The sequence below is a fragment of the Scyliorhinus canicula genome, chromosome 5, assembly GCF_902713615.1.
Source record: "Scyliorhinus canicula chromosome 5, sScyCan1.1, whole genome shotgun sequence".
Classification (NCBI taxonomy): domain Eukaryota; kingdom Metazoa; phylum Chordata; class Chondrichthyes; order Carcharhiniformes; family Scyliorhinidae; genus Scyliorhinus; species Scyliorhinus canicula.
In genome coordinates this window covers 25,811,059-25,837,749 of record NC_052150.1, presented here as the reverse complement: position 1 = coordinate 25,837,749, position 26,691 = coordinate 25,811,059, and the positions used below count along the sequence as shown (strand labels likewise).

The following is a 26,691-nucleotide window of genomic DNA, read 5'->3' as shown; positions in this document are numbered from 1 at the left end:
TGAGATACCCATCACCCCCATTAAAGACATGCACAGAGGAAATGGCCATTTATGTCATTGCTGTTAGTGGGATCTTGTTGGCTGCAACACTTACCTAAAAATGACAATAAGTACATTTTGTAATTCACTTTCTGTGCAGCATAAAGAGAAGTTCTTTCTTTTTGTAATCCCTATCATCACATATTCTTCTCTTTGTAAAGAACCTTTCCCTTGGGTTCTGACGCCTCTGTTGTAATCAAGCTGAGAAGTTATGCACTGATAAAATGAAGCTTCCATGTGCACCACTGTATTCATGACTCTTCATCTCAACTTATCACTTATTCTGCTTCACATATCCCTCGGACAGTAATATCTGCCACTTTGACATTGGGGCAAAATGTCACTGAGGACCTGCCAGATATAATCCAATGGTTACCGTAACACGTTAAGGGCTGGATGTGGACATGATTTTGTCACTCTTGTTTTGAGGTGAATCAATGCGGCTTTGGAGGAATTCATTTCCAGGACGTACTATTTCTCATCTTCAGTCTCAAGGCTCCCTCAGATTAGATTAGATTCGTTAACATTTTCCAGCTTCCCTGCTCAAACCTCTGCCTGGCAAGCTGGCCAGATCTCTGCTCCCCATCAGTACTTGGTTACTTTGTTACCCACTCCATCCCACTCCCTAGCAATTGTTTGAAGTGGAACAAGATTTTTTCAATCTTGGTGTCCTATTTGGTCCTGAGATCGAGCTCTCATTGTCACATATCTACTCCACCCCAATAATGCATACTTTCGCCTCTGCCCAGTCACCTGTCACTGAGCCTGCCTCAACTCACCTGCTGCGGAGACCATATCAGCTGTACCTTTGTCCCTTCCAGACTTGACTATTTTAATGCTACCCTGGTTGGCCTCCCACATTCCACTCTCCATAGAATCGGATACAACCAAAATTCTGCTGCTCATGTCCAAACTCACACCAAGTCCTAGCCAACCATCACCCCTTTGCTCACTGACTTTGTCTCCAGATCTAGCAACATCTGAATTTTAAAATTCTCATTCTAATGTTCAAATCCATCCAAAGCCTCGCCCCTCCCCCTCTTATCCCCATCCAGCCCTACAATCCTCAGAGTTCTCTGAGCCCTTCCAAATCTAACCCTGATTTAAAAAAAATAAAAATTTAGAGTACCCAATTCATTTTTTCCAATTAATGGGCAATTTAGCGTGGTCAATCCACCTACCCTGCACATCTTTGAGTTGTGAGGGCGAAACCCTGACAAACACGGGGAGAATGTGCAAACTCCACAGGGCATATATATAAGTGCCACTGTGCGAAGGTCGAACGTTTTGTAATGTCTTACATGAGTGGACCGCGGTGCCGTGAGACAGCAGTGCTAACCACTGCGCCACCGTGTTGCCCTGATATCCCTGATTTTAATCATTCCACCATGGATGCCCGTGCTTTCAGCTGCTTGAGCGATAAACTCTGGAATTCCCTCGCTAAACCTCCCTTGTCCCTCTATCCACCTTTGATCCCGATCTCTCTGTCCAATTGGGTCACCAGTCTTGAGATCTCCTTACGTTGGGTGATTATGTAAAATAATGCTCCTGTGGAGAGTTTTGGGATGTTTTACTCAGACCGTTCTGAAGAAAGGCCTCTCTTCCTCAGATTTACTGCATCAAAGATGCAATATAAATGCAAATTGTTGTTTACCACCTTGTTAAAATGTAGAACACACGGAATGTAGTCAAATCACCCTGTTCTCCTTCTGGGATGAAGCAGGCTGCGATCACTATTGTGTGGCAGGGATGAGCTTTAGTTTCCTGCTGTGCAAGGTTACATTGAGTGTTTTGAAAAGTTTGAGAATAAGGGGAGGAAGTTACATCAGTATATGCATAATGAGAGAACCCAGGAGTGCCGGGGCCGGTTCATCAAACTCTCAGTCTTGCAGTTCCTCCCGACAGCAGTTCAGCTCCAGACCTTGAGAGTCAAATGCTGTTCCCGTTCATGGAGGGTGCATTGTGTTCTTGTAGGTGGAAAACATTAAAAAGAGAGAGAGTAAGTGGAGAAATGACAGGAGATCTGTGCAAGTGCAACTGGAAATGAGAAGGGTACTGGAATAGAGCATGCAGTGGATTTTATATTGTTTTGTGGCATAAGATGTTGAACCTGTTTAACATGACTCACAGAGCACAAGCGCCAAAGACCAGAACTGATAACCATTTGAGCATAAAGGTACGTGAAATAATAATATGATAAAAGAGTGCAAACAGTAAACTCGTAAGTAAAACTACAATGATTTGGTGTGTTTCAACAACAGAAGATAAAGTGGGTTAAGTTGTTAATTTTCGCACTTGATCCTTTATGAAACTGTACAGTGTTGCTAACGTTGGGGCAGCCTTTATCAAAAAGAACATTGAGTAATTATTTTCGACAATGCTGTTATCCTCCTTGCTTATTTAAAGTTTTTCTCAGCTCACAATTGTACCTCCTGGTCCGCGATATAAGCAACACCTCCACCAGGCCGTTGTGAGTAGAGTGGTTAATGAGGACTGTTATTTGTTGAGTCGGTGAAGGTGTTTCAGGACGTATCAGTATCACATTTTATTCACTGCTCAAATTTTGTTTTTAAATGGTTCGCTTTTCATTGACTTTTGTACAACGCCTCCTGAAAGCCTTGTTACTGTGGAATCGAGTCGTGCAGTGAAGCGAGGGTTAAAGACAGTTGTGAGTTTGCGGTGTTTTTAAGAGAGGGCTGCGTATGTTTTGGTTTGGCAGCGGGATGCTTTTCCCTAGTGAATACTGACCGGGGAACTGAACTGAGAATTCCCGGAGTATCCAGGACTAGCTCCTCCCCAGGTTCATCCACTCGAATTAACTTGAAGTAAACCAAGCCAAAGTTCACCCATCAGGAAGAGCGGCCGCCACAGAAATATGTTTGATCGCAGCTGCCATAAAGTGGGGGTTGACTGAAAGACCAAAAAGATGATTGCATCTTAATGGCTGTTGACTTACCGGTTCGCCTAATTGACTCTCGATACTTAATGCTGTCACTGCAGCCTGTAAACTCTGCTGTGCGCGGCCACTTTAATGCTGGCTGTGTTGTCATCTTGATTCTGGGAGACCAGCATTGGCAGCCAACCCACGTCGCCATTTAAAAAGCAATACCAAATTGCATTTATATAGCGCCTTCGATGCAGCAAACCCTCCCAAGGAGCTTCACTCAAACACTATCGGATAATAAAGTCACAATAGCAGCAAAATACTGCGGATGCTGGAGATCGGAAATAAAAACAGAAAGTGCTGGAGTTTCGAGGAAGAGTCATATTGGACCCAAAACATTAACTCTGTTTCTCTTTCCGCAGATGCTGCCAAACCTGTTGAGTTACTCTAGCACTTTTCCCCATGCAGGTTCCGTAATGGTAAACCTTGTGGCCGGAATCCCCCCCCGCCCACTCCCCCCCGTGGCAAGTTTATCCGAGGCAGAGATGGTTCGCCATTGGCTGCCAGAGGAACCTTCGGGTCCTGCCAAAGCCACTGGCAATTTGCCTGGCTCGCCTGTCTCACCGTCGATTTTGGCTGGATGGGAAGATCCCGCCGGCAGGAAGGGGCAGAAAATCCTGCCCATTTCTGGCAGGAGGTAGAGAGGAGCTAGTGGTTGTGGAGTTTTGCAGGTCCTTCAGGGAGTCGCATTGTCATGGCAATGTGTGCTTATACATACATGTTGTCGTCTGGAGTTGTGAATAGTGACGTTAGAGCCACCAGCTTTGTTTTTAGAAAATATTTTATTGAGGCATTTATGATTTTAACAATTTTTAACATCATATTTCAACAAAAACAAAAACCACGACAACATAACCAACAAACCCCACGCCCCGGACACAAACCCCAGCCAACATGGCTTACACAAACAGCGGCAACCTTCCCCAGCCACTCCTCTGTTGCTTCTCCTGCCCTTACTCGTCTCTCCCATGCCTCCCCTTTCCTGCCTCCCCCTGCTGACAGTTTAAATTTTCTCAAAGAAGTCGATGAATGACTGGCACCTCCGAGCAAACCCCTGCAACAAACCCCTCAAGACAAATTTTATTTTCTCAAGTCTGAGAAACCCCGCCATGTCGCTAACCCATACCCCCGACTTTGGGGGTTCCGAGTCCCTCCATCCTAGTAAGATCCGTCTGTGGGCCACCAGGGAGGCAAAGGCCAGGACGTTGACCTCTCTCCACTCCTGGGCTCCCGGGTCTTCTGACACGCCAAAGATTGCCACCTCTGGACTCGGCACCACCCTCATTTGTAAGACCTCTGACATGACGTCAGCAAATCCCTGGAGCCACCAAGCCATCTTGATCTATCATCTGGCTAACCATGCAGGAATCTTCTCATTTTGCTGTCTGTCATTGGTTGTACGTTAGAAGGATTTTCCGGGTGACCGCGTCATGGGCACTTCTTCCCAGGCGATCAAGTCCTAGGGACGGGTCTCAACCCCAGAGCTTCCATCTCAGAGGTAGGGCCGCTATCCATTGCACCCCAAGACCTCCCCAGCAATATCTGTACAGGACAGCATGTGCCCTTCACATTGCTATGCTGCTCCGGGCACAATGCATACCATCTCATGACTCATTTAATTTTCTTACAGTGTCAGCCCTGACGTTGGGGTAAACGCTGGATGAAACATTAACTGTGTCCTGGTGAGACACATCGCTTTTTACAGACACCATGGGCGCCAATAAATGTTGACGGGTTTGTCGTCTTGCTGGAAAGTTCCGGCACTGCAAACTTTCCAGGCTTTGCATTCTCTGATCTTGATCTGCACACACCATTTCTTGGAAGTGCTTTTTGCAGTATTTTATTGTGTACAATCCAGTGTGTTCTAACAGACGCCACTTCTTACCTGAAGCTGTAGCACACTTGATTTGCTTTAAGCCTTCCTTGTCAGAATTCCTCAATGTAGGTATGTTGCTTCATTGTTCTATTTTCGACAGATCTGCAGGTTGAGTTACTCCCAGTTTACCATTGGATAAAAGTGTTTTTTACGCTGATCTTAGTTGAACTTGCATCCAAGGAGATTACATCCACAAAAAAGCTTTCTGCCTTCACACCACTAAATAATTCTCTCACTGGGATCAGAACACTGAAGAGAGCTGTGGAAATGTGGCAAGCAATCCCCCCTGGTGATAGAACTAAACAAGCAGCAAAGTAACAATACCTTTTGGAAAGGAATTGCTCACAGTAACCTGGGTGCATTTGAGCGGACAGGTTAAAGGGGATTATTTTTGCACTGAGCTGGATAACAACCCATGCACCATGGTAGCACAAGTGGCTAGCACTGTGGCTTCACAGTGCTAGGGTCCCAGGTTCGATTCCCTACTGGGTCACTGTCTGTGCGGAGACAGCACGTGCTCCCTGGTGTCTGCGTGGGTTTCCTCCGGGTGCTCCAGTTTCCTCCCACAGTCCAAAGACATGCAGGTTAGGTGGATTGGCCATGATAAATTGCCCTTAGTCACCAAAAAGGTGAGGAGGGGTTATTTGGTTACGGGGATAGGGTGTAAGTGAGGGCTGAGGTGGGTCGGTGCCGTCTCAATGGGCCGAATGGCCTCCTTCTGCACTGTATGTTCTATGATTCAAACTACACCAAGCACTAAGTATAAGACTGATGGGTTACTAAATTTGATTTACTGGTTTGTGGGATTAATGGAAAGCTGTCTGCAAAAGGGAAAATTACTTTCATACACAGTACAGGAGTGGATAATGAATCAGGAGATCAAGACTTTCAGAAAATACGGGACTTGTAAAATACACAACATTATCAAAATTTGAGACAGGCCCAGTTGGCTATGGAAAGACTGATGACAACAAAGTTTTCATAGAATCCATAGAATGACTATAGTGCAGAAGGAGGCCACTTAGCCCCCCTACCCTCCAAAAGAGCACTCTACCTAAGCTCCCCCTCCCCCACACCCCATCCCCTCAACCCTGCACATTGTTCCTGGCCAATCCACCTAATTGTGGGAGGAAACCAGAGCACCCGGAAGAAACCCATGTTGACAGGGGGAGAATGTGCAAACTCCACACAGACACTTGCCCAAGGCCAGAACGGAACCGGAGACCCTGGCTCTGTGATGCAGCAGTGCTAACCACAGTGCCACTGTGCCGTCAATGGGCCACAAACAGAAGGCAGTATGGAATAATTTTGCCTGGTTGAATGTGTGCAAGTCACGGGCTTTCTCACATCTCGAAGCCTTGAATTATCAATCACTTTTTGCTTCAGAATGCTATGTTTCCAAGCACGGTCCATGATGAGATATTAATTTTTTAAAATATAAATTTATATAATATAAAAATTTATAAAAATATAAAATATAAAGTACTCAATTCATTTATTTTCCAATTAAGGGACCATCTCTGGTTTCTGCGGGTGAGACCCATGCAGACTCTGGGAGAAGGTGCAAACTCCTCACGGACAGTGACTCAGTGCCATGATCGAACCTGGGTCCTTGACGGTGTGAGGCAGCAGTGCTAACCACTGTGCCACTGTAATGATGTGCTATTAATAATGTCCCATTCAACTTTTAGTTGCTGGATGAGCTAGGGCTTGTTTTAGTCCCGTTTTGGACGTATACAGTGGCATGTTTCTCGGCCCCTGCAGTGCCGAGAATGACCCCACTATCGAATGGGACGCTGCCATTTGTATTGGTCTTTGCGGGGTACGCCCAGTCGAGGTCACACTTACCTAATTTCTTGCACTGATGAGTTCAGCTTGCCAGTGGAGAACAAGTTTGGGGAGCCATTTTTAAAATGCCACCCTATCTCTCGACCCACCTTGGACACCCCACCCCAGATCTCGCCCAGCGAGTGCAAGATTCAGATTGTGACATCTCACGAGATCTCACGAGATGCTCGCTAGGCATACCAAGTGCTGTCACTGAGTGACGGAAAACAGGCAACTGGCAGTGGAAATTCTGTCAGTGTGTGTGGCCACCTTTCTGGTAGACTTTTAAATGGTTGACCAGAATTCCTGTCCCATGACAGGGAGGCGGCTGTTTACGTATGGAAATAGAGGTTTTTGACCTGTTGTAGGAATCCAATTGTAACATTCAAGGAAAAAAGGGTGAAAAGGGCTAATTACATTTCTCAAAAGCATTGAGGCAATCTTAAAAGGGACCACAGGAGGCCTCTCAGGCAACATTTTCTGGCAGTCACCTGTTCAACGAAAATATGAAAAAGCACTGTGCAATCAAGGTGTGATAATGTGATCAATCAAACAGTCCGCAGCCTGAAGCACTGCACAATATTGTTTACCATTTCCTACATGACAACCTAGGCCTTCATCCACATATGTTACAATACAACAGCTTGCATCTACACAGCACCTTTAATGTAGTAAAACTTCCCGAGGTACTTCTTGGGTGTAATCAGTCAAAACCTGACACCGAGTCACATAAGAAACTATTAAGATTGGTAGCAGTAGGCTTTTAAGGAGCAATTTAAAAGAGAAGAGAAAGGGGTTTTGGGAGGGAATTCTCGAGTTAAGTCTTATATGCCACATCAGCCAATGGCGGAGCAAAGGAGGCGGTACAAGTTAAAGGAATGCGGAGTTCTCAAAGGGTTGTAGGTGTGGGGAGGGTGAAGCCATTGGGGGGGGGAGGGATTTGAACATGGGGATGAGATGCAGTTCACTAATTGGCACCTTTCAACAGCAAAGCGCAATGGCCAGATTGGTCATCCATGATACTTACGTCACACTACACTCTCCATCCTCTCTGATGCTATAAAGCAGCCCTATTGCAACAGATAGTCTGTCAGCAGAACATTGATACGTTTCAGCAATGAGTTATCATGTGCAAAGAGTGGTTTTGTGGTGTGGATATCTTTGTCAGGACTACTTTTTGTGGCTGGCATTGAACCAACGAGGTGAGCATAGAGCTCAATGTGTTGGATGGGGGTAATTTTTCCACATTCTCTTCATACACGTACAAGCTTACCCAACTCAAATATGTAGCTCTTAATTTCAATAATGTGGCCATTTTTTTTTTTTACATACTTGTTTTAATTATTTACCAACATAAGCCCCGGCAAGCTGAATCTTTTAGGTTTCATGGAATCGCACAGTGCAGAAGGATGCATTCGGCCCATTGAGCAACAAATTCATCTCACCCCTCGGCTTTTCCTCCAATCAGCTGCAAATGTTCCCTTTTCAAGGATCTATCCTTTAGAAAGTTACTATTGAATCTGCTCCACTCCCTTCCAGACAGTGAATTCCAGATCATAACTCATTGCATTTGGAAAACAAAAAGGAATTCTCCTCATTGCCACCTGTTTTTTTTTGTTGGAAATTATCTGTGTCTCCAAACCCTCCCACCAGTGGAAACACTCCCTATTTATCCTATTCCCTTCTATTAGTATCTACTCTATCCTTATTGTTCTTTTGTTCTTCAGAGTATGGTTATTGCAAGGCCTATTACGAGACCAATGAGCAAAGAAAGTGGGCATTGCCTGAGTCACTTGTACATTGTCTCTTCCCTTCCCTCAAAATGCAACCCGTATCTTGGTGGCCCCAAGCTTGGCTTTGCACCCTTTGGTTTATTTTCTAGCTTGCTCTGGGCTTTTAGATCCATTATCCGGAATTTTCCGGCTGTTCCAGCTTGCGGGATCTTCAGCGAAACCCTGATGCGCGTTTCCCAGCAGTGGGGGGAGGGGGGGCATTAAACAGGAAAGCCCAATGACAGTGGCGACACCAGACGATCCTACTGCCGGCCAATGACAGATCACCCCCCCCCCCGCCGTAAAACACGCGGTGGGAGGCGCAGAAAATATCGCCCAGTGTGGTATGGATTTTTCATTCTGAAAACATCTGTATTAACAAGAAATCCAAGTCACAATCTGCTGCTTGCTTCAGCTACCGTACTGCACAGACATGTTTGCTATCTGTCCAATGTTTTCTGCCGGGCGCATCTGAGTATATTTGACAAACAGCTGCCTCTACTTACAGAGGTCAGCCATGTGGCGGTTTCGAGTTGACTTGATCTTGCAACACCGAGAAAGACCTCGCTATTAAACGGCACTTTGCCATTTTATTTATTTTGGCCTCGCGACGAACGCCCCACCAAGGCCATGCTTTAGTCATTTCCTGCAATGACCAACTATCGTACCCCCCCCCCCCCCCCCCCCCCCCCCCCTCAGTGACCCCACCATGGCCTCTGGACCCCCTCCCCTTCTCCACTTCACCCAACTTAACTCTTCTGGGATCCTGATGCCTCCACCCTCCCACCTCCCTCACCTCACCTCTTATGAGTAAGGCACGCCTGGGCTCTGGCATGGGCAACCTGGCACCCAGGTACCTTAGCACTGCTATCCTGGTACCATGGCAGTGCTTCTGCCAGCCTGACACTGCCACAGACACCCTGACAGTGCCACCAATGCCCAGGAGCCAATGCCAAGGTGCCAGGCTGGTAGTGCCAAGGTCTCAGCGGGGATGTCAAGGTATCACCCTGCCCAATACCCGACCACCCAGGGTCTCTAATGGCCTGAGAGACCCCCCAGATGCCATTACGCCTGGTCCATGTTTGTGGAAACCTGTGCTAAACGGTGCCCTGGTGAGGTTCCCCAGACGCAGCCGTTAGGTCCCGGATGCCTGGAGAATCTGGAAAACTCATTAAATATGCATATCTGGATCTCGAGATTCAACCGAATCTTGTGAGACATCTCAAGCGACACCAAATTGGCCACGATGAGGCCGTTAAATCACACCCCATATCCATATTGGTGGTGAGCCTCTTCTTGACCTGTTGCAGTCTGTATGGTGGAAGCCCTCTTACCACATTGCATTCAAGAAATTTGAGTCGGTAATAATGAAGGACCAGTGGTATATTGCTAAGTCACTATTTTAAAATTGGGGTCGCCCTTTCAGGACAGAGATGAGGAGAATTAGTTTTCTCTTGGGGTTGCACAACTTTGGAACTCTCTGTCTCAGAAGGCAGTGGAGACGAGGGTCATTAAAAACTGTTAAGGCGGTAGCATAAGTGATTAGCACTGTGGCTTCACAGCACCAGGGTCCCAGGTTCGATTCCCCGCTGGGTCACTGTGGGGAGTCTGCACGTTCGCCCCGTGTCTGCGTGGGTTTCCTCTGGGTGCTCGGGTTTCCTCCCACAGTCCAAAGATGTGCAGCTTTGGTGGATTGGCTATGATAAATTGCCCTTAGTGGCCAAAAAAGGTTAGATGGGGTTAGTGGGTTACCGGGATAGGGTGGGTGAGGGCTTAAGTGGGTCGGTGCAGACTCGATGGGTCGAATGGCCTCCCTCTGCACTGTATGTTCTATGTTCTAGGTAGATGGATCCTTGTTAGGCAAGGGAATCAAAGGTTATTGGGGATAGATGGGAATGTGCAATTTGAAACACAAACAGATGAGCTGTGGTCTTATTGAATGGTGGAGCAGACACAAGCTGAATGGACGACTTTGGCTCTTGTTTCACATGTTTGTTTGTAATTCAGGATGGCGTGTGGCTTGGAGACTGTGGTATTGCATGCAGAAGCTGACCCTGACCTCCGAGGTGTTGGATTTGTGAGCTGTTGTGGAAGAATTATTGCTCCAGTTCACCCAGTGGATAGTGGATAATGCAGCCACAGTGTGCTGGCGGTGGAGCGAGTGGTTGTCAAAAGGTGGTGGATGGACTGCTGATCAAGCTGACTGGCGATATCAAGAGTCTTGAGTATTTTTAGAGGTGCACTCGTCCAGGCAGGTGAAGAATTTTCCATCTCATTGGAGAATCTTTGGGGAGTCAGGAGATGGGCCTCACACACTACGGAATAATCTCCCTTTCGTCTGCTCGGGTGACAACCAGATTTATATGGCTGGCCCAGTTGAGATTCCTCAAACTGTAGATCGGTCTGCTACACGACATCAGTTTCTGAACATTGTGTTTATAAGATCTGCTGCTTTGAACCAATGGATCTAATGCTGGTTGCCCGATACTCTGTATTCCATTGTTCACTTTCATCTAATCACACTGTCAAGGTGAAACCAGTAACTTAGCCAAAAAGTAAAATAAAAACACATTAACATCTGCTAACGTTGGATGGGATGGCCCTTTGTTCACAACAGTACTACTGCCAGATTAGAGGCTGCTCTCAACTAACAGGTAAAGGGGCTAAATTGAAGCGAAGCTTCAAAACCTATTTTTTAAAATTTAGAGTACCCAATTCATTTTTTCAATTAAGGGGCAATTTAGCATGGCCAATCCACCTAACTTGCACATCTTTGGGTTGTGGGGGCGAAACCCACGCAAACACGGGGAGAATGTGCAAACTCCACATGGAGAGTGACCCAGGGCCGGGATCGAACCCGGATCTTAGGCGTCGCTAGGCATCTTTATCTATTATCCTGCTCCAGAACCAGTGGGAGAAAGCATCCCTGATTTCTTGATCTCTGCCCCTCAGCGAAGCCGACAGGTTATCTCGAGGGCAGGTAGAGACGACACGAGATGTGTCTGGAGCCTGCGGTGTTCACATAAATTTGGAGCAAACGCTGCTCTGGCGACATGAACCACTCTGATAATGCTAAGCGCCATAAGTTTGCAGGGTTATTGGGAAAGAATAGGGGTGTGAGACAAATCGGATCGCACTTTCAAAGAGGCACAATGGATTGAATGGCCTTCTTCTATACTGGGAGATTCTATTGGGGTCATTTTACACGATGACAGTGGCCCTGTCCCAGGCTTAAACATCTGGGCGAATCCGTTTTCACATTGACAATTGACGCACAGCTATTTAAAGGCCATCGGCCTGTCTCTGGGTGGGACCTCCGCCTCACGGGGGAGGGCGTGTTGATTCTGAGAGCTGCCGACCAACAAAATGACTGGCGGGCCTCTGGCCCGAGCAAGTGCCACCCTAGCCGGCAGCAAAGCTGCCAGGTTTTACATGGTCACCTCAATACTTAGCCCTGGCATCCACCTCCGTGGGTAAAATACCAGTGGTGGCAAGAGGAAAGTGGCCAGTAAGGGCCACAATTAGCCGACGGGCAAGTGAGCCCATGACATCGCTGCCCCCTGCAGTCCCAATCGCCATTGGTATTTTACCAGCAGTGGAGTGTAGGCGACGGGCACGGCACTGTCACCATGGTGCCCGATTTTACACCCTCACCAGCCTGCTCCCAGAGTGGGTTGATGGGTGGTGGAGGTTGCAGAGAGTTGGGGGGGGGGGGGGGTCAATGGTGTAAAAGTACACCCTATAATTTATGGTGCAACGCTGGATGCCAGTTTGCATAGTAGCATCAGTGATCATCCCTCTGGCTGTTTACCCTGCCAGGGACAACGCAGTAAAACCTACTTATCAAGTTAAGGAGGGCTACTGTAAGACCTGTCAGATATACTGCAGTTCTTGTTTCCCCAGCTGCTTTACCATGATATGTGGACACTGTCCTTACAGAGTGGAGACCAAATGATCTTCTTCGCCATTTGTTTATCCAGCTGTTGGCTGCAGTGGAAACCCCTGGGTCATAGGATGTAAACGTGGTCACTCAGGCTGTGCATGTTTCCACTGACCATTAGCTTGGCCTATTAGAAGCAAAGGGCCTGTCAGCAAGTCCCAGCAAGTTTAATTTCGCAAAGTTTCAGTTGAACGTAAATAGTGGAACCTGACCCTCACAGGCGGAAGTTATTGCTTTTTTTTCTTCCTTTTAAGAAGGATCCTGCTATTGAGCCCAGACTGAGGGTTCTGAAAGAAAACTATCATTAACTGTCAGAAGTCAATCTGGAAACAAGCCATAAGTCTTGCCTGTAGGATATTTAGATCTCTAGACCGGAGATAAGAGCTGGGCATCACCCAGTGAAGTTCCCCGCTCGGTTTTGGATTACTTGAGGGTGTTGATAGGTTGCCTGTTTTCGTTTGACGATGCGCAGCACTTATAGCAACAGGTGCGGTGTGGGACATAGGTGTTGCGAGGAGTAAGCAATTGAATTTCGGGTCGACAACAACAACCTGCAGGGTGGCACGGTGGCGCAGTGGTTAGCACTGCTCCCTCACGGCGCCGAGGACCCCTGTTCGATCCCAGCCCTGGGTCACTGTCCACGTGGAGTTTGCACATTCACCCCGTGTCTGCCTGGGTTTCACCCCCCCACAACCCAAAGGTGTACAGGTTAGGCGGATTGGCCATGCTAAATTGCCCCTTAATTGGAAATAAATAATTGGGTACTCTAAATTTTAAAAAAAATATCAGCAACTTGCATTTATATGGGCATTTCAATGTAGTTAAACATCCCAAGGTGCTTTACAGGAGTATTATCAAACCATATTTGACACTAGGTCACATAACGTGATATTACAGGACAGACAATCTGCAGCTTGCTGAAGGAGGCAGTTCCTAATGAGCGTCCTAAAGGAGTAAAGAGAAGTAAAGAGGTGGAATGGTTTAAGGAGGACCCCTGTTTGATCCCAGCCCTGGGTCACTGTCCATGTGGTTTAAGGAAGGAATTGTAGAGATTAGGGCCTGGTGGCAGCTGAAGGCATGGATGGCAATAGTGAGCAATGGAAGTCGGGTATGTGCAAAAGACCAAAATTGGAGGGGCTCAGAAGTCTGGGAGGTTTGTTGTTTTCAGTATGTCAACATTGCAATGCTGCTTTCAAACATCTCTCTGAAACAGTCATTGCTCTCTCAGTAGTCAATTGGTGCCAAATTGTTCGCCTCACATTCCTCAGCACCGTGGGGCCTGCTCTCTGTACATTGCAGAGAGAGAGACTCACACTGCAGTTGCTGTAAGTCGCTCTTTCAGCTGTCATTCCTCCCTCCAGTGACCGGGGTCGAGATCAGATGGTCGAAGCAGCTGCTTCGGCAGTCCTGGCAGAAAGCCTGAAAGATTCAAATCACTTTTGGCTCAGAGGTGGGGAAGTTCTCTCCGAAATCCCCTCTGTAGCTGGATTGTAAAGCCTCCGGAGACGGCAGTTTCACCTGACTTGCTGCACTGCATCTCTGCCAAGGTAGGGAAGATGGCCTTTATTCTGGAGAATCCTTTCAAACAGTGAATGCCACTTGTAAATTTATTGAAAGCCACTGCTATTGTAATTCTGTCACGCGTACCACATTGTCCCTGTTAATAACAGTTGTATTACAGCGCTAAAATGATCTGTGAATTAGATCTATACCTTGCCTTATCTAAAATCCTGCTGTGAACTGAAGTTTTGCCTGTCCAAAGCTATCTGATAGGAAAGCAAGAACACACAGTTATAAAGCGACTTTCATGACCTTGGGACATGGAGCTAATGAAGTAATTTTTAAAGGTGTATTTACTGTTTAATTTAGGAAACGTGGCAGCTAATTTGTATTGAGCAATATGAAAATGACCAGATAATTTGTTTTAGTGAAGTTGCTTGAGGGGTAAATATTGGCCCAGGTCATGAGAGAGAATTTACCTGCTCTTAGAATACTGCACTCGTCATCTGAAAGATAGCATTCTCAACAGTGCAAAACTCTTCTCATAGAATCCATAGAATCCTATTCTGCAGAATGAGGCCATTCATCCATCGAATCTGCGCCGATCCTCTGAAAGAGCTCTCAACCAAGGCCCACTACCCCGCAACCCCATCTAACCTTTGGACACTAACGGGTAATTTAACACGGCCGATCCACCTAACCGGCAGATCTTTGGACTGTGGGAGGTAACCAAAGCATCCAAAGGAAACTCACAGAGACACAGGGAGAGCATGCAAACTCCACACAGATAGTCAGCCAAGGCTGGAATCGAACCAGGGTCCCTGACGCTGTGAAGAAGCGGTGCTAACCACTGTGCTACGGTACCATCTACTGCTTTGCACTGGAGTATTAACCTAGATTCTGCACTGAAGCATCTGGAGTAGAGCTTGACCTCATTGATCATTAACTATGGCTGACTTAAAACAGTAACCGCAATTACAGGAAAATGGGACGTTACCAAGGTGTGGATTACTTCTGGAAAGAACATCATCTGGCAGCCGACATGCTGGAAGGACGACTGCCCGGCAGCCATAACACACTCTGGGTGGGCTCAAAGGTAACAGGGCAACTTCTGTCCCTTAGTGAGAGGAAGTCCCACCCTCATGAGCATCTGGCAAATCTGATTGGCTGGCAACTCGAAGTCCTGGTGACTCTAAAACTCAGTAGTGGTCACTGAAGATGGAGCACACAGAAGATGCTTGGCTGCTGGAACCATGTAAGGTCCTGGCTTTTCCAGGGCAGAATACGAAGGCACTGGGGCACGCAGCCCCCACCCCGACGCACACATCACCCTCCCAAAGACATGCCTGGTAGGGGCATATAAAATCCAGCCCATAATCTATGTGCCCAGCAACATTTGTGCAGACTTCACTCAGGAGTAGATTGTGATGGAAGCCCATCAACTTGAACTTTGACTCTACCTTTCTATCCTCTCAGATGCCGCTTGACCTCCCGCATCACAGCAGCGTTTTGCTGCTTCTATTTCTCATTTTCAGCATCTGTAGTATGTTGCTTTACATTTAGAAGGAAGCTGAGGTGAGAATCCCTATAAAACCTGTGCCTGAATAATTGCTCTATTCACAAAACTTTCTTTCAGTGCCTGAACGGTAGGATTTTACCACGGGCTTGAGGACCCCAGTTTAGGGACAAACCAGGGTTTCCCAGCCTCTATTTAACGGCAGCGGCAGCAGCTGAGCAATTTTACCAGAGACAAGCTCCAAATTAGCCACTTCCGAGCTTACCATCCAATTAAGGATAGAGGGCGGGCTCCCAAGGTTATCTGTCCAATCAAAGTGCTGGCAACTTGAAAGCTTTACCATGCACGGTAGCACGGTAGCATGGTGGTTAGCATAAATGCTTCACAGCTCCAGGGTCCCAGGTTCCATTCCCGGTTGGGTCACTGTCTGTGCGGAGTCTGCATGTCCTCCCCGTGTGTGCGTGGGTTTCCTCCGGGTGCTCCGGTTTCCTCCCACAGTCCAAAGATGTGCGGGTTAGGTGGATTGGCCATGCTAAATTGCCTGTAGTGTCCTAAAAAAAAAGTAAGGTTGTTGGGTTACGGTATAGGGTGGATACGTGGGTTTGAGTAGGGTGATCATTGCTCGGCACAACATCGAGGGCCGAAGGGCCTGTTCTGTGCTGTACTGTTCTATGTCTATGCCTACCGGGCGTGGTGGGCACTGCTGAGTCAGCTCGGGGATCAAGAGAGTGCAGAGGTAAGTGAAGACGTAAGTCAGAGGGGTCAAGGAGGCAGATCTCGGTGCAGACACGATGGGCCGAATGGCCTCCTTCTGCGCTGTAGGGCATTCTATGATTCTGTAGATGATCCATTGGGACCACAGAGGTTGTCTTCCCTGCCCAAGGCTCGGCTTCCAGTTCCAGTGACTCCCAGAGAGCCAGAGGGAGGGTTAACAAACATTTAAATTGCCTGCCAGCCTCTGTTTTGGCCAGCAGCCACCCCCACCAATAGGACCTTCCAGCCAGCAGGTCAGTGAGCCATTCTGGTATGGCTCCCTGCTATATTCCAGCATTCCCACCCCACCCACACACTTCCCTGCTTCCCGTGTCCACCACCCTGGGGCCAGGAATATTCTGCCTGGAGTCTCCCAATGAAACAAACCATGCATTCTGTAATAGAATCGGCAGGTTTCAAAGCCACTATAGCTCCCAGGTGTGAGAGCAGCTTTTAAGTTCCAGTAAGCTGACACTTCACAAAGTAACTAAACTAGAATAATTTTAAAACCCTGCGCTAAGCGGGCTGGCAATTTTGTGTTGAAGTTTGTCAGACTCTGTGCAGTCTCTTTTCCACACTAACCTACAGATTTAAGTGTGGGCTTGAAACTACTCATTCATGTTACTCCTGCTTCCTTTAATTCTGAGTGAACAAAGTCCATGCTGGCATGAACTTTAGAACAGAACAAAAATGGTTAAAAATACCTTCATCTAATAATTTTTGAGAAGAAGTCTGTGTCTTTTTCAACTTTTGTATCATTACATTGGCCACCTGTAAACCATTAAATCCAAGCACTGGTTGCATTGTGAATCTCACAACAGTCCTTCCATTATTGAGCCCCAGTTCGTGTACTCAGCCTGGACACATCCTCTTCTCTGCAAACAGTAGGAGGCCTGAATGAGGTCTGGGTAATCCTGGCACCATCCCAGTACAAACCCGCCCACAGTTCAATACATTTGACACCAATTATCATGTTCTTCAAATGACAGGGATGGCCGGTACAGGAAATGAAAGTGCCGCATTGATGGTGTAAAGGCCAGAGGCCAGAATCTTTCCATTTTTTGACTAAGTGTGAACACAGGCGAGATAAGCAGGCTGCAGCCTACCAGCTGCACTGCCGGCCTTTCCAATCATATTTTTTGATTTGTCGTCAGAAACAAAAATCAAAGAGGCGGGCCAACAACATCATGTTGGCTCTGAATGAGCCCGCCCCACCAGCAACTTCGCTTCTAAAAGATCAGTGCGCCTATTTTAAAGGACGCCTAAAATAAAAAAGATTGAAATAAAGTAAACAAACTCCCCGCCCCCAACATGGAAACCACCCGCCCCCAACTTGGACTCCTGCCCCTCCCTTCCCTCCACCATGGACACAGACCCCACCTGCCCCCCCGCACCCACACCATGGACACAGACCCCACCTGCCCCCCCCCCACCATGGACACAGACCCCATCTGCCCACCAGCCCCCCCACCATGGACACGGAACCCCTTGCACCTCCCCATCTCCCCTGCGGACATTTTTATTACATTAAGGATTCCGTATAAATATGAGTGTCATTTAATTCCTTCTCTGATTTGCGCTGAATTTTCTTGGCTTCAAATAGTTTCCCAGAACAAAATTCCAATTGGATTTTGAGGAAGGACCTCCTATGTTCTTCTGACCCAGCTCGATGAATGAGCAGAAGGTCGAAAGGGTTTGCTTCATCTGGACTCCAGGTTGAACCGTGTTTAATCCTTGCCCGTTTGCTCCTTTCACTGATATTAGTATGGTCCTCATTGTACATGGTGTGCTGAGAGGGCACTGCCCCCTCTGACTGTTGACATCTTCATGAGCAGTGATATTTTGGGAGAAATTGAAGATGAGGATAGCTTGTCTCAGCATGCACTTTTCTGCTCTGCTGGAGCTCTGCTTAAATGCCTTAAAGATTGCAAGTTCACTTAGTTCCGGTTCTGCTTGTGCTGATAGAATTCCATGGGTCCAGCAGCACGGTGCTGTCCATGAAGACCAGCTCGGCATGATGATGGAGGGCAGGGACCAGCGTGCTGCGGCAGAGTGGTGGACAGCGCAGTCCCGTGGCGGAAAGGTGTTGTTACACCCATCTTCAAGTCTCTTACCCATTGAGGGAAGGCGTAAACATGTTGGCAAAGCCGGGATTCAGAGATCGATCCCAATGTTACAGATAAGGACCCGATCCCCCTACCCACAGAGATTGGGACCCCCCCCCCGACAGAGATCGTGACCTCCAAGCATCGGGGCTTTTCCCTCTCCCTCCCCCTCCACGCACCACACATAAGGGGAACCTCTCCCACTGGAGCAGGGTTACACTCCCCCCCCCCCCCCCGACACCTCCGCATCCCTGGTGTGGTCACTACGACTAGTTTTCACTTGTGTAAACCAGTAGTAATTTGCTCCAGCGTGACATCATGGTGCCAGCGGTGAGGATACACTGTGGACGTAAAAGCGTTCAATTACATTAAAATGTATTTGAATTCATGGAAATCAGGTTCATGCCATTGTCCTCAAACTGGGATCGTGCCATGCAAATCCTGATTTGGCCCTTTCGCGAGATTTAGCGGCTGTAACGGGATTTGCACTCGTGATGAACAAGGCCGCTAGATCTGCCCCCCCCCCCACCCCCCCCACCCTTTGGCTCCTGCTAGATTCTCCGCTCCTGCCAGCCACCATATCTGCCGTGGAGGGGGATAGGAGAATTCCACCCACCATCCCGACTGGGAAATATACTGCCGTCCCTTCACTGCTGCGGGCTCAAAATGGTGGAACTCTCTTCCGAACAGCACTGTGGGTATACCAACACCACATGGACTGCAACAGTTCAGGAAGGTAGCTCAGCACCACTTCTCAAAGGGAAATTCTGGATGGTCAATAAAAATGCTGGCTCAGCCAGCGAAGCCCACATTCGATGAAAATAATGTTTATAAACTACTGTCAAGTCATGGGACAAATACATCATATCCTGTTTAGATGATATGATCGACAGAAGTTTAAGATGTGCTTCCTGAAAGGTACATGCACGTCTTATCACAACAGCATTCACCGTTATTTTCTTCAAAAATCATATGGCACAAGAGTCAATACATCTGCTCTGCTGGTTTAGCAGGCATCAGGTCATGCTCTGGGTTGTTTCTGTAACAAATACCCCCTCTGTATGGCCCACACATCCCTCTGGTAGGGATTGGATTTAATGGGAAATAGTGGGGAAGAGCATGGTGTGGGGAGCAGGTGGGGAAGGAGAATCGCTCTTTCCCCTGGACTCCCCTGGATGGGGCCTGAACTGGGCCTGCCTGGAGCAGGCATTGATTGCATTCATACCTTTGCAATTCCGAGCCAGGAATACTATCACAAAGTCAATCTGACATAGATCAAAAAGAAAGTGTCACAATCCAGCAATTTGATAGATTAAGAAAGTTTATTACAAATTGCAGCAAGAATACCACATAGTTTTCATCAACCCTCAGTCATTCAGGTCCTTTTAAACTTATGGGGCTGAATTCTCCAATTTTGAGGCTATGTGCGGAGGAAGTGTATGGTTTTACGCCAAAAAAGTTGCCGTCGCCCCCGCATTGATGGTCCGACCGGTGAGTGGCTTACCGCACCAAGTAAAATGCATGGCTTTCCCGATATCACCGGCTGGAGAATTGGCGGGTCCGTGGCCACGCATGCGTACGGCAATGACCTGCGGTGGTCGCGCCGTTCAACATGGCGCAGGCGGTGTGCGGACCCAACCTGCCAGATAATGGCCCCAGGACACCCCGGGCCACCCCCCACCATTCGCCCCGTCCTTGCCGAAGCCTCCCGGGCCTCCAAAGCAACCGTTGACCCTCCCAGACCCAACGCACTATGGAAAGGTCCCCAGCCCCTGCAATCCCCCAACACCTGCGCAGTGCACCCCGGGCCCGATTGCATTCGTGCAAAAATGCCAGCGTGGCATCTTGACTGGCACCTGGCGGTGCTACCCAGACACATTGGCAGTGCCAGGGTGTCCAGGTGGCACCAGAAGTGCCAGGGTGCCACACTGCTCAACGGGCATGCATCTGGTGGCCTCTATTTGCCTGGGAGAGCCCACAAGTGACCTTCCATCTGGTCCCTATTTCCGGAGACCAGTACTGAATGGCACTCGCCCATGGTCTCTGAGGCGAAGGAGATTGAACCCGCCCACAATGGGTAGGATTTACATCCAACGCCTCACGAGATTGCGCTAGATCATGCGAGGCATTGGGAGCGGGTTAGATCCCGGGAGGGGAGTCTCCTGGCTTCTATCAGCTTCGCTGAGCTGCATTTCAGGTGCAGCATGGCTATTAAATCGCTCCCATAGATTCCTCATTCTCGTGAATCTACATAACCGTCTTCCTCACTGTCAACCATCCCAAACCCCCCTCCAATCCCCCTCTCCTCCCCCATCTTTCCACTGCCACCGCAACGTCGTGTGTGACCTTTAAGCTCCCTAATTCTAGGTATCCAAACCGGTTTCTAGGACAGGCCACGATTTTGCAGAGATTGTGTTGTAATGTGAGCTGCATGTTCAGTTAGGCAGCTGCAGATTGAATGGAATAAAGCAGCAATATGATCGGGGGATTTTTTTCCCTTAACACATCCTTATGGTTTATGCCATCGTATGGCTAAAATTTTTGGCTTGAAACATCAACAGTGATTCAGTGAAATGAACAAAGCCACTAACACCCCATCCTCATGTTCAAATCCCTCCAACTGGCCCTCACTGCCCTTTTAACCGAAATCCTCCAAGGTGGTTGTGTTCAACTCTGGTCTCCACCACTTCATTTCGACCCACCAATGGCAATTATGTTTTCTTCTCCCTCAAACCTACATTCTTGAATTCCTCCTCTCTCTCTCTCTCTCTCTTAAGATGCTCCTTAAAACATAGCCTTTTGGCCAAGAGTTTGAGCACTTGTCCCAATATCTCATGTGGCATAGTATAAATTTTGTTTGACACCAATCAAGTGAAGCACCTTCGGACATTTTAATATTTTAAAGGTACCATATTAATACGAGTTGCTGTTTTTGTTCATGTTTTGATTGAAAAACCAAGGCATATTTGTCAAATATTTGTTACTAATGCAATGCGTGTTGTTCTTTATGCTCAGATCTAACATTCAATTCTATTTTCTACAACTACAGTGTGTACGGGCCTTGGATTCAGTTATTTGTTTTCCTATGAGTTTGACTAGCACTGGTTGGCGATGTGCCGATAAGATCCATATGATCTCTTCCATTTCATATTCCAGACTAAGAAAGAAAGACTTGCATTTGTGTTGCCCTTTACATGACTGCACAATGTCCCAAAAGCACTTAACAACCAGTTAATTACACTTGAAGAGAAATCACCCATTTTTAATATCAGAAGCATGGCAGCCAATTTGTGCACAGCTCAGTTCCACAAACAATACTGTGATAAAGATGAGGCGGGATTCTCCGTCAGCGGGATCCTCCGCTATATCGGCAGCACACCCACGCCCGCGGATTTCCCGACGGCGATGGGGTGGCCAGAATGGGAAACCCCACTGGCCAGTTGCCAGGACGGAGGATCCCGTTGCCAGCGGGGACGTGACGCACTAGAAAACGGGTCAGGGGGGATGGAGAACCCCGTCCTGATTTTTAGTAATGTTGGTTGAGGGAGAATTTGTGTACTCTTTGAATAGTGCCATGGAATGTTTTTGCAGACACCTGAGAGGGCAGATGGTTTAACAGCTCATCCAAACATTCAGAGGAAGCCATTTCCAGAGAAGCAGATGGCCAGACATCTGGGTTCTCCACCTGTGCACATTGTGAACACTTGGCTGAGTCTCAAGATATTCAAATACATAGGGCGGGATTCTTCTTTCCGAGGGCTAAGTCCCCACACTGGCGGGAAACTGGCGCAAACCACTCCCGTGAAACAACCCCTGAAAGTGTAGAATGCTCTGCACTTCCGGGGGCTAGGTGGACGCCGGAGGGGTTGGCGTTGTGCCAGCCGGTGCCAAAGGGACTGCGCGAGTTAGCGCTTGCGCTGAAGGGCCGGTGTGATCTCGTGCATGCGCGGAACTGCCGGTGTGGTTCCGCACATGCGCAGACCACCGGCGTATTCTGGCGCATGTGCAGGGGGTTGTCTTCTCTGGGCCGGCCATGGTGGAGCCCTAAAAGGGCCGGTGTGGAAGGAAGGAGTGCCCCCACGACACAGGCTAGCCCGCAGGTCGGTGGGCCCCCGATCGCAACCCCAGAGTCACCCCCGAGGACTGCCCACGCTGACCTATCTGCCATGTTCCGCTGTGTGGGACCATGTCTAACTCACGACGGCAGGGCTGGCCAAAATCGGCCGGCCGCTCGGTCCATCAGGGCCCAGAGAATTACCGGGGGTGGGGGGGGCTGCTGCCAATGGCCCCCGACTGGCGTGGTGTGAACCCCACCCCTGCACGAAAACCGGCGCTAGAGAATGTGGCAATTAGGGGCTTTTCACAGTAACTTCATTGAAGCCTACTCGTGACAATAAGCGATTTTCATATCATTCATCTGGCAGCGGGGCGGGATTTGCGCCACACCCCCGGGAGTTCTCCGACCGGCGGGGGGTCGGAGAATCCCGCTGATTAGCTCAGGGAGGTTTCTGTTTTGACCACTGAGTGGAATGCTTATTTTGCTTGGTTTACATTTTGTGTGTTGATCACAGTTTTTTTCTGAGATTTATTTTGTCAGTGTCTGATGATCAAGATTAAGAGAAGTGAAGTGGTTAAATATTCAGGTACTAATATTTCAATTGCCTTGTCTGATTGAAACTTTCGTGGGTTTTAGGAATAGTAGCTTTTTTCCAAAGATGTCTTCTGAATGAGTGTTTATACTAATCATTTCAACACTTGCCATTGTTATTACATGGCTCATTTGGTCTGTACATGGCTTGTACTGGGTGTTAGTGTGGAGATGGCATGGAGGCCATGGAGATGGAACAAAGGGCATGGAGGCATCGGAAGGGGGAATAGAGTGTATGAAGGGGATATGGAGGTCATGGAGGAAGGCATGGAAGGGTATGGAGTTGACATAGGGGCAAGGAAGGGGGTGAGGGCCATGGGTAAGGCCTTTTGAACTTGCTTTCCAAAAGGTTTTTGAATCCAGTACATAACTGCTCTAAGGGGCAATGAACAAATCATGGAGGAGCTGGACCAGCTCCAAGGAAATTGCGGAGGTGCAACAGAGACGGCCAGGTCCGGAATGCAGGATGTGGGCTTGCTTCCAGCACCTCATCCTGTGCTAGCAAAGATAGCCGGCACTGGGAACAGGGGCAGGACTCAGAGAATTGCCCCCCCCCCCCCCGCCATTTTTTAAATGGCTTCGGAGTCACCCTGAGGGCGATTTTCTGAGCCCTGCGCCAGGCTGGAGAATTGCTGTAACAGCGCCACGACGCCCCGACGCCGGCGCGCGATTCTCCGAGGTGCAGAGAATCGGCGGCATTTGGCCGCGGGCCGCTGGAATCGGTGGGGCCTGAGCAGCCGCGCCGATATGACAGAGGCCCGCCAGCGCTATTCACCCCTGGTTGCTGCCGGTGGGAACTCTGTGGGAACGGTCGGGGCGGGTGGCCTGTGGGGGTGGGGCGGGGTTTGGGGGGGTGGGAGGGGGGCTCCTTCTACGGGGGGTGGTCTCCGATGGAGCCTGGCCCGCAATCGGGGCCCACCAATCGACGGGCTGGCCTCTTCCCGCTGCCCCCCCCCAACCCGGGCCTACTTCCTGGCATGGCTGGTCCCCGAACACCGACCCCGGCGCACTAATGAAGTCCCTCGCGCGTGCCATTTGGCGCCGCGTAAGGAGGCTGGTGCGGCGTGAACTGCTCCAGCGCCATGCTGGCCACTTGCGGGGGCCAGAATCGGTCGTACCCGGGCCCTGTTCACGCCATCGTGAAACGCGACGGCGTTCACGACGGCACGAACACTTGGGCTCCATTTTGGAGAATCGACCCCCCCTATCTCTCTAAAAATGTGGGTCCAAATTTTTGGTCCATTTCAGGCAAATCTAAAGCGGGTCATTATTCTTTTTCTGATCTTTCTATAGCTAAGATGCACATTGTAGATTTGAGGGAAACCTCCAACAACATCCTCCATTGTTGCAAAAACGGGAAATGCTGGACAATCAGCAGGTCTGACAGTATCTGTGGAGAGAGTAGGGAGCTAATGCTTCGAGTCTGGACGACTCTTTGTCAAAGTTTTCCACAGATGCTGTCAGATCTGCTGTGATTGTCCAGCATTTTCTGTTTTTGTTTCAAATTCCAGTTTCCACAGTAATTGGCTTTAATCCTCTTTTCTTGCCGTGGCCAACTGTGTCTCCAATAATTTCAACAGATCAAATAAATTCAACGGCTGTGATCACTTGGTAAACTGAGATGAACTTTAGGTTTGTTAATGATCAAACATTTTGCAACAGGCCAAGGTACATTAGTCAGGTGGAACATGCCAGGGGGCTTGTAACAATAGTGCACATTTAATAAATGATCCTGAAGCGCAGGCTGGCACATGTTGCTCTGAGAACCATCTGATTTCACAGGTGTGCTACATTCTGACTCTTTACTGAATTACAATATTAGCATTTCGACTGGTGAAGCGTTGCCACTGAATCCCATAAGTGCGATCGTTGGAGGCTGACACAGTGCAAGAGTGCAACACATGCTTAACAACTGGGAATGCTCATAGAGTGGGAGGCTCCTGGCTCGTTCCACTTTATTGATAGAAGGTTGTGTGGAAAATTGTTCACAGCCCTGCACTTAACTTAAATCAGCAAAGGGAGTCAGACAATTGACAATAGAGCCCGAGATGAGATAAGGAGAAATTCTAGCTGTGCGGCGTGCTCTCATCTGAAAATGTGTCACCTGAAAGGTTGGCGGAAGCAGATTCAATAGTCGTTTTCAAATAGAAATTGAATATACATTGAAAAGGAATATTTACAGGGCTAAGGTGAAAGAGCGGTGGTGGGAGGTGAGCGGGATCGCTCTTTCAAAGGACCAGCATCAGCATAATGGGCTGAATAGCCTCCTTGACGATTCAATGTAGTATGCCTTCGGAGGTATTTTGAGCTCAAAGTAAGCCTCCGCACTTTGCGATCACCCGTTATCAGTTACAACTGTGTTTGGAGTGCACTTTGGCGAACTAGCCTCAGGAAAGCTGCGGGCGAAGAAACTGAGAACCAGTGGGTATTCGGAATTCTAATTGGGCCGTGTGAAACCAATTGGTGAAAGAAAACGCAGAGCCTCAGGTCAAGTCAAGTCACACTCCACTTGCGCTTTACAAAGCGGGAGTTTGGAATTTGTGAACACTGCCACCTTATTCTTATTTGCATTTTAATTTTGTTGGAGAAGTCTCCAACTTAAAATGGAAGAAAAAAAATCAGGCAGTCATGCAATTCAATTGGTTCCCCACCATATTGAGGAGAGCATGGAATGTGAGTCCGGAAGGGGACTCTGTGAACAGCAAGATCCCAGGGGTGACAGTTACTTGAAACAGTGCCTATGCACATTGTATTCTATGATGATGATTGAGGGACAAATGTTGACCAGGACATCTGGCAGAACGTCCTTGCTGTTGCACTGACCCGTTAGCCTAGATTTTGCGCTCAATCTCTGGAGTGGAGATTGAGCTCACAACCTTCTAACTGAAAACGAGAGTGCTTCCCTCTGAGTCAAGGATTCAACACTCTATCGTAATCGTTCTTTTTAAAATTAGAAATAAGTTTCCTTGAGGTATATCTTCCAGCTTCATAATTGATGGCGGAGAGTTTATTGTCTTCGACTATCATTCTTCAAGAAATGTATAAGAACAGAATTGGCACAATGATACGCCCTGGACCAGGGTAACACCACTCCAGTCCCAGTGTCTGTAATGTATGACTTATGTCATCATTCTGAAATGTTGGGCGTAATTTAACTAAATGAGAACAAAGTCCCATAGCGAGCGCGTTTAGCTGCGTGTTTCCTGGCACTTGCAGCGCCAAGAAACACAACGTTACAAAACGGCACTCGCATTTGATTGGAGACCTCAGGGGGGGAACGTACGACTGACCACGCACACAACCCCGTTTTGTAAACTGAAGAGTTCCATTCGTCAATGTGGCAATGCGTCTGGAGCCCCCAAAGCATGGCAGTGCTAACCTGACACCCTGGCAGTGCCCCTGCCAGCTGGCAGTGCCACCTGGGCACCGTTCCCCACAAATTGCATCCTCTGTTTCTCCCTCCACGGCGTCTGCCAGATCCATCGTGTGTTTCCAGCATTTTGTTTTAATAGTTTAGATTTCCAGTACCTCCAGTATTTTGTATACATCTGTATACATCTCTCTACTCAAAGCAGCTGAATTGCAATCACTGCTAAATATTTTAAAGAGTGATCCTGCAAGTGTGTCCATGGTGAATCAATCGATGTATATTTTCACCGTCGATGGATATCATGTGTCAACACAGTGCAGATGCAGCAAAATAAAAATCATAGTTCCCAATGTCTCTGGCCAGTGTTTTGACTGTAAAATATAAGACTGAGAGGAAAGCGA

At 48.2% G+C, this 26,691-nt stretch overlaps 1 protein-coding gene across 6 annotated transcripts in view; it reads left to right on the top strand.

Moving 5' to 3' along the window:
• The first annotated feature begins 1,822 nt into the window (after window positions 1–1,822).
• zgc:158766 (uncharacterized protein LOC100009641 homolog) overlaps window positions 1,823–26,691 on the top strand; it is a 220,462-nt gene continuing 195,593 nt past the window's right edge. The window contains exon 1 of one of the 6 annotated variants that reach the window (XM_038796776.1): window positions 1,823–2,215. In XM_038796776.1, coding sequence (XP_038652704.1) covers window positions 2,141–2,215 — 75 coding nt within the window. In that variant the 5' untranslated portion in view covers window positions 1,823–2,140. The remainder of the gene's footprint in view (window positions 2,216–26,691) is intronic. The other 5 variants (XM_038796774.1, XM_038796775.1, XM_038796779.1 and 2 more) reach the window with 5 other exon arrangements.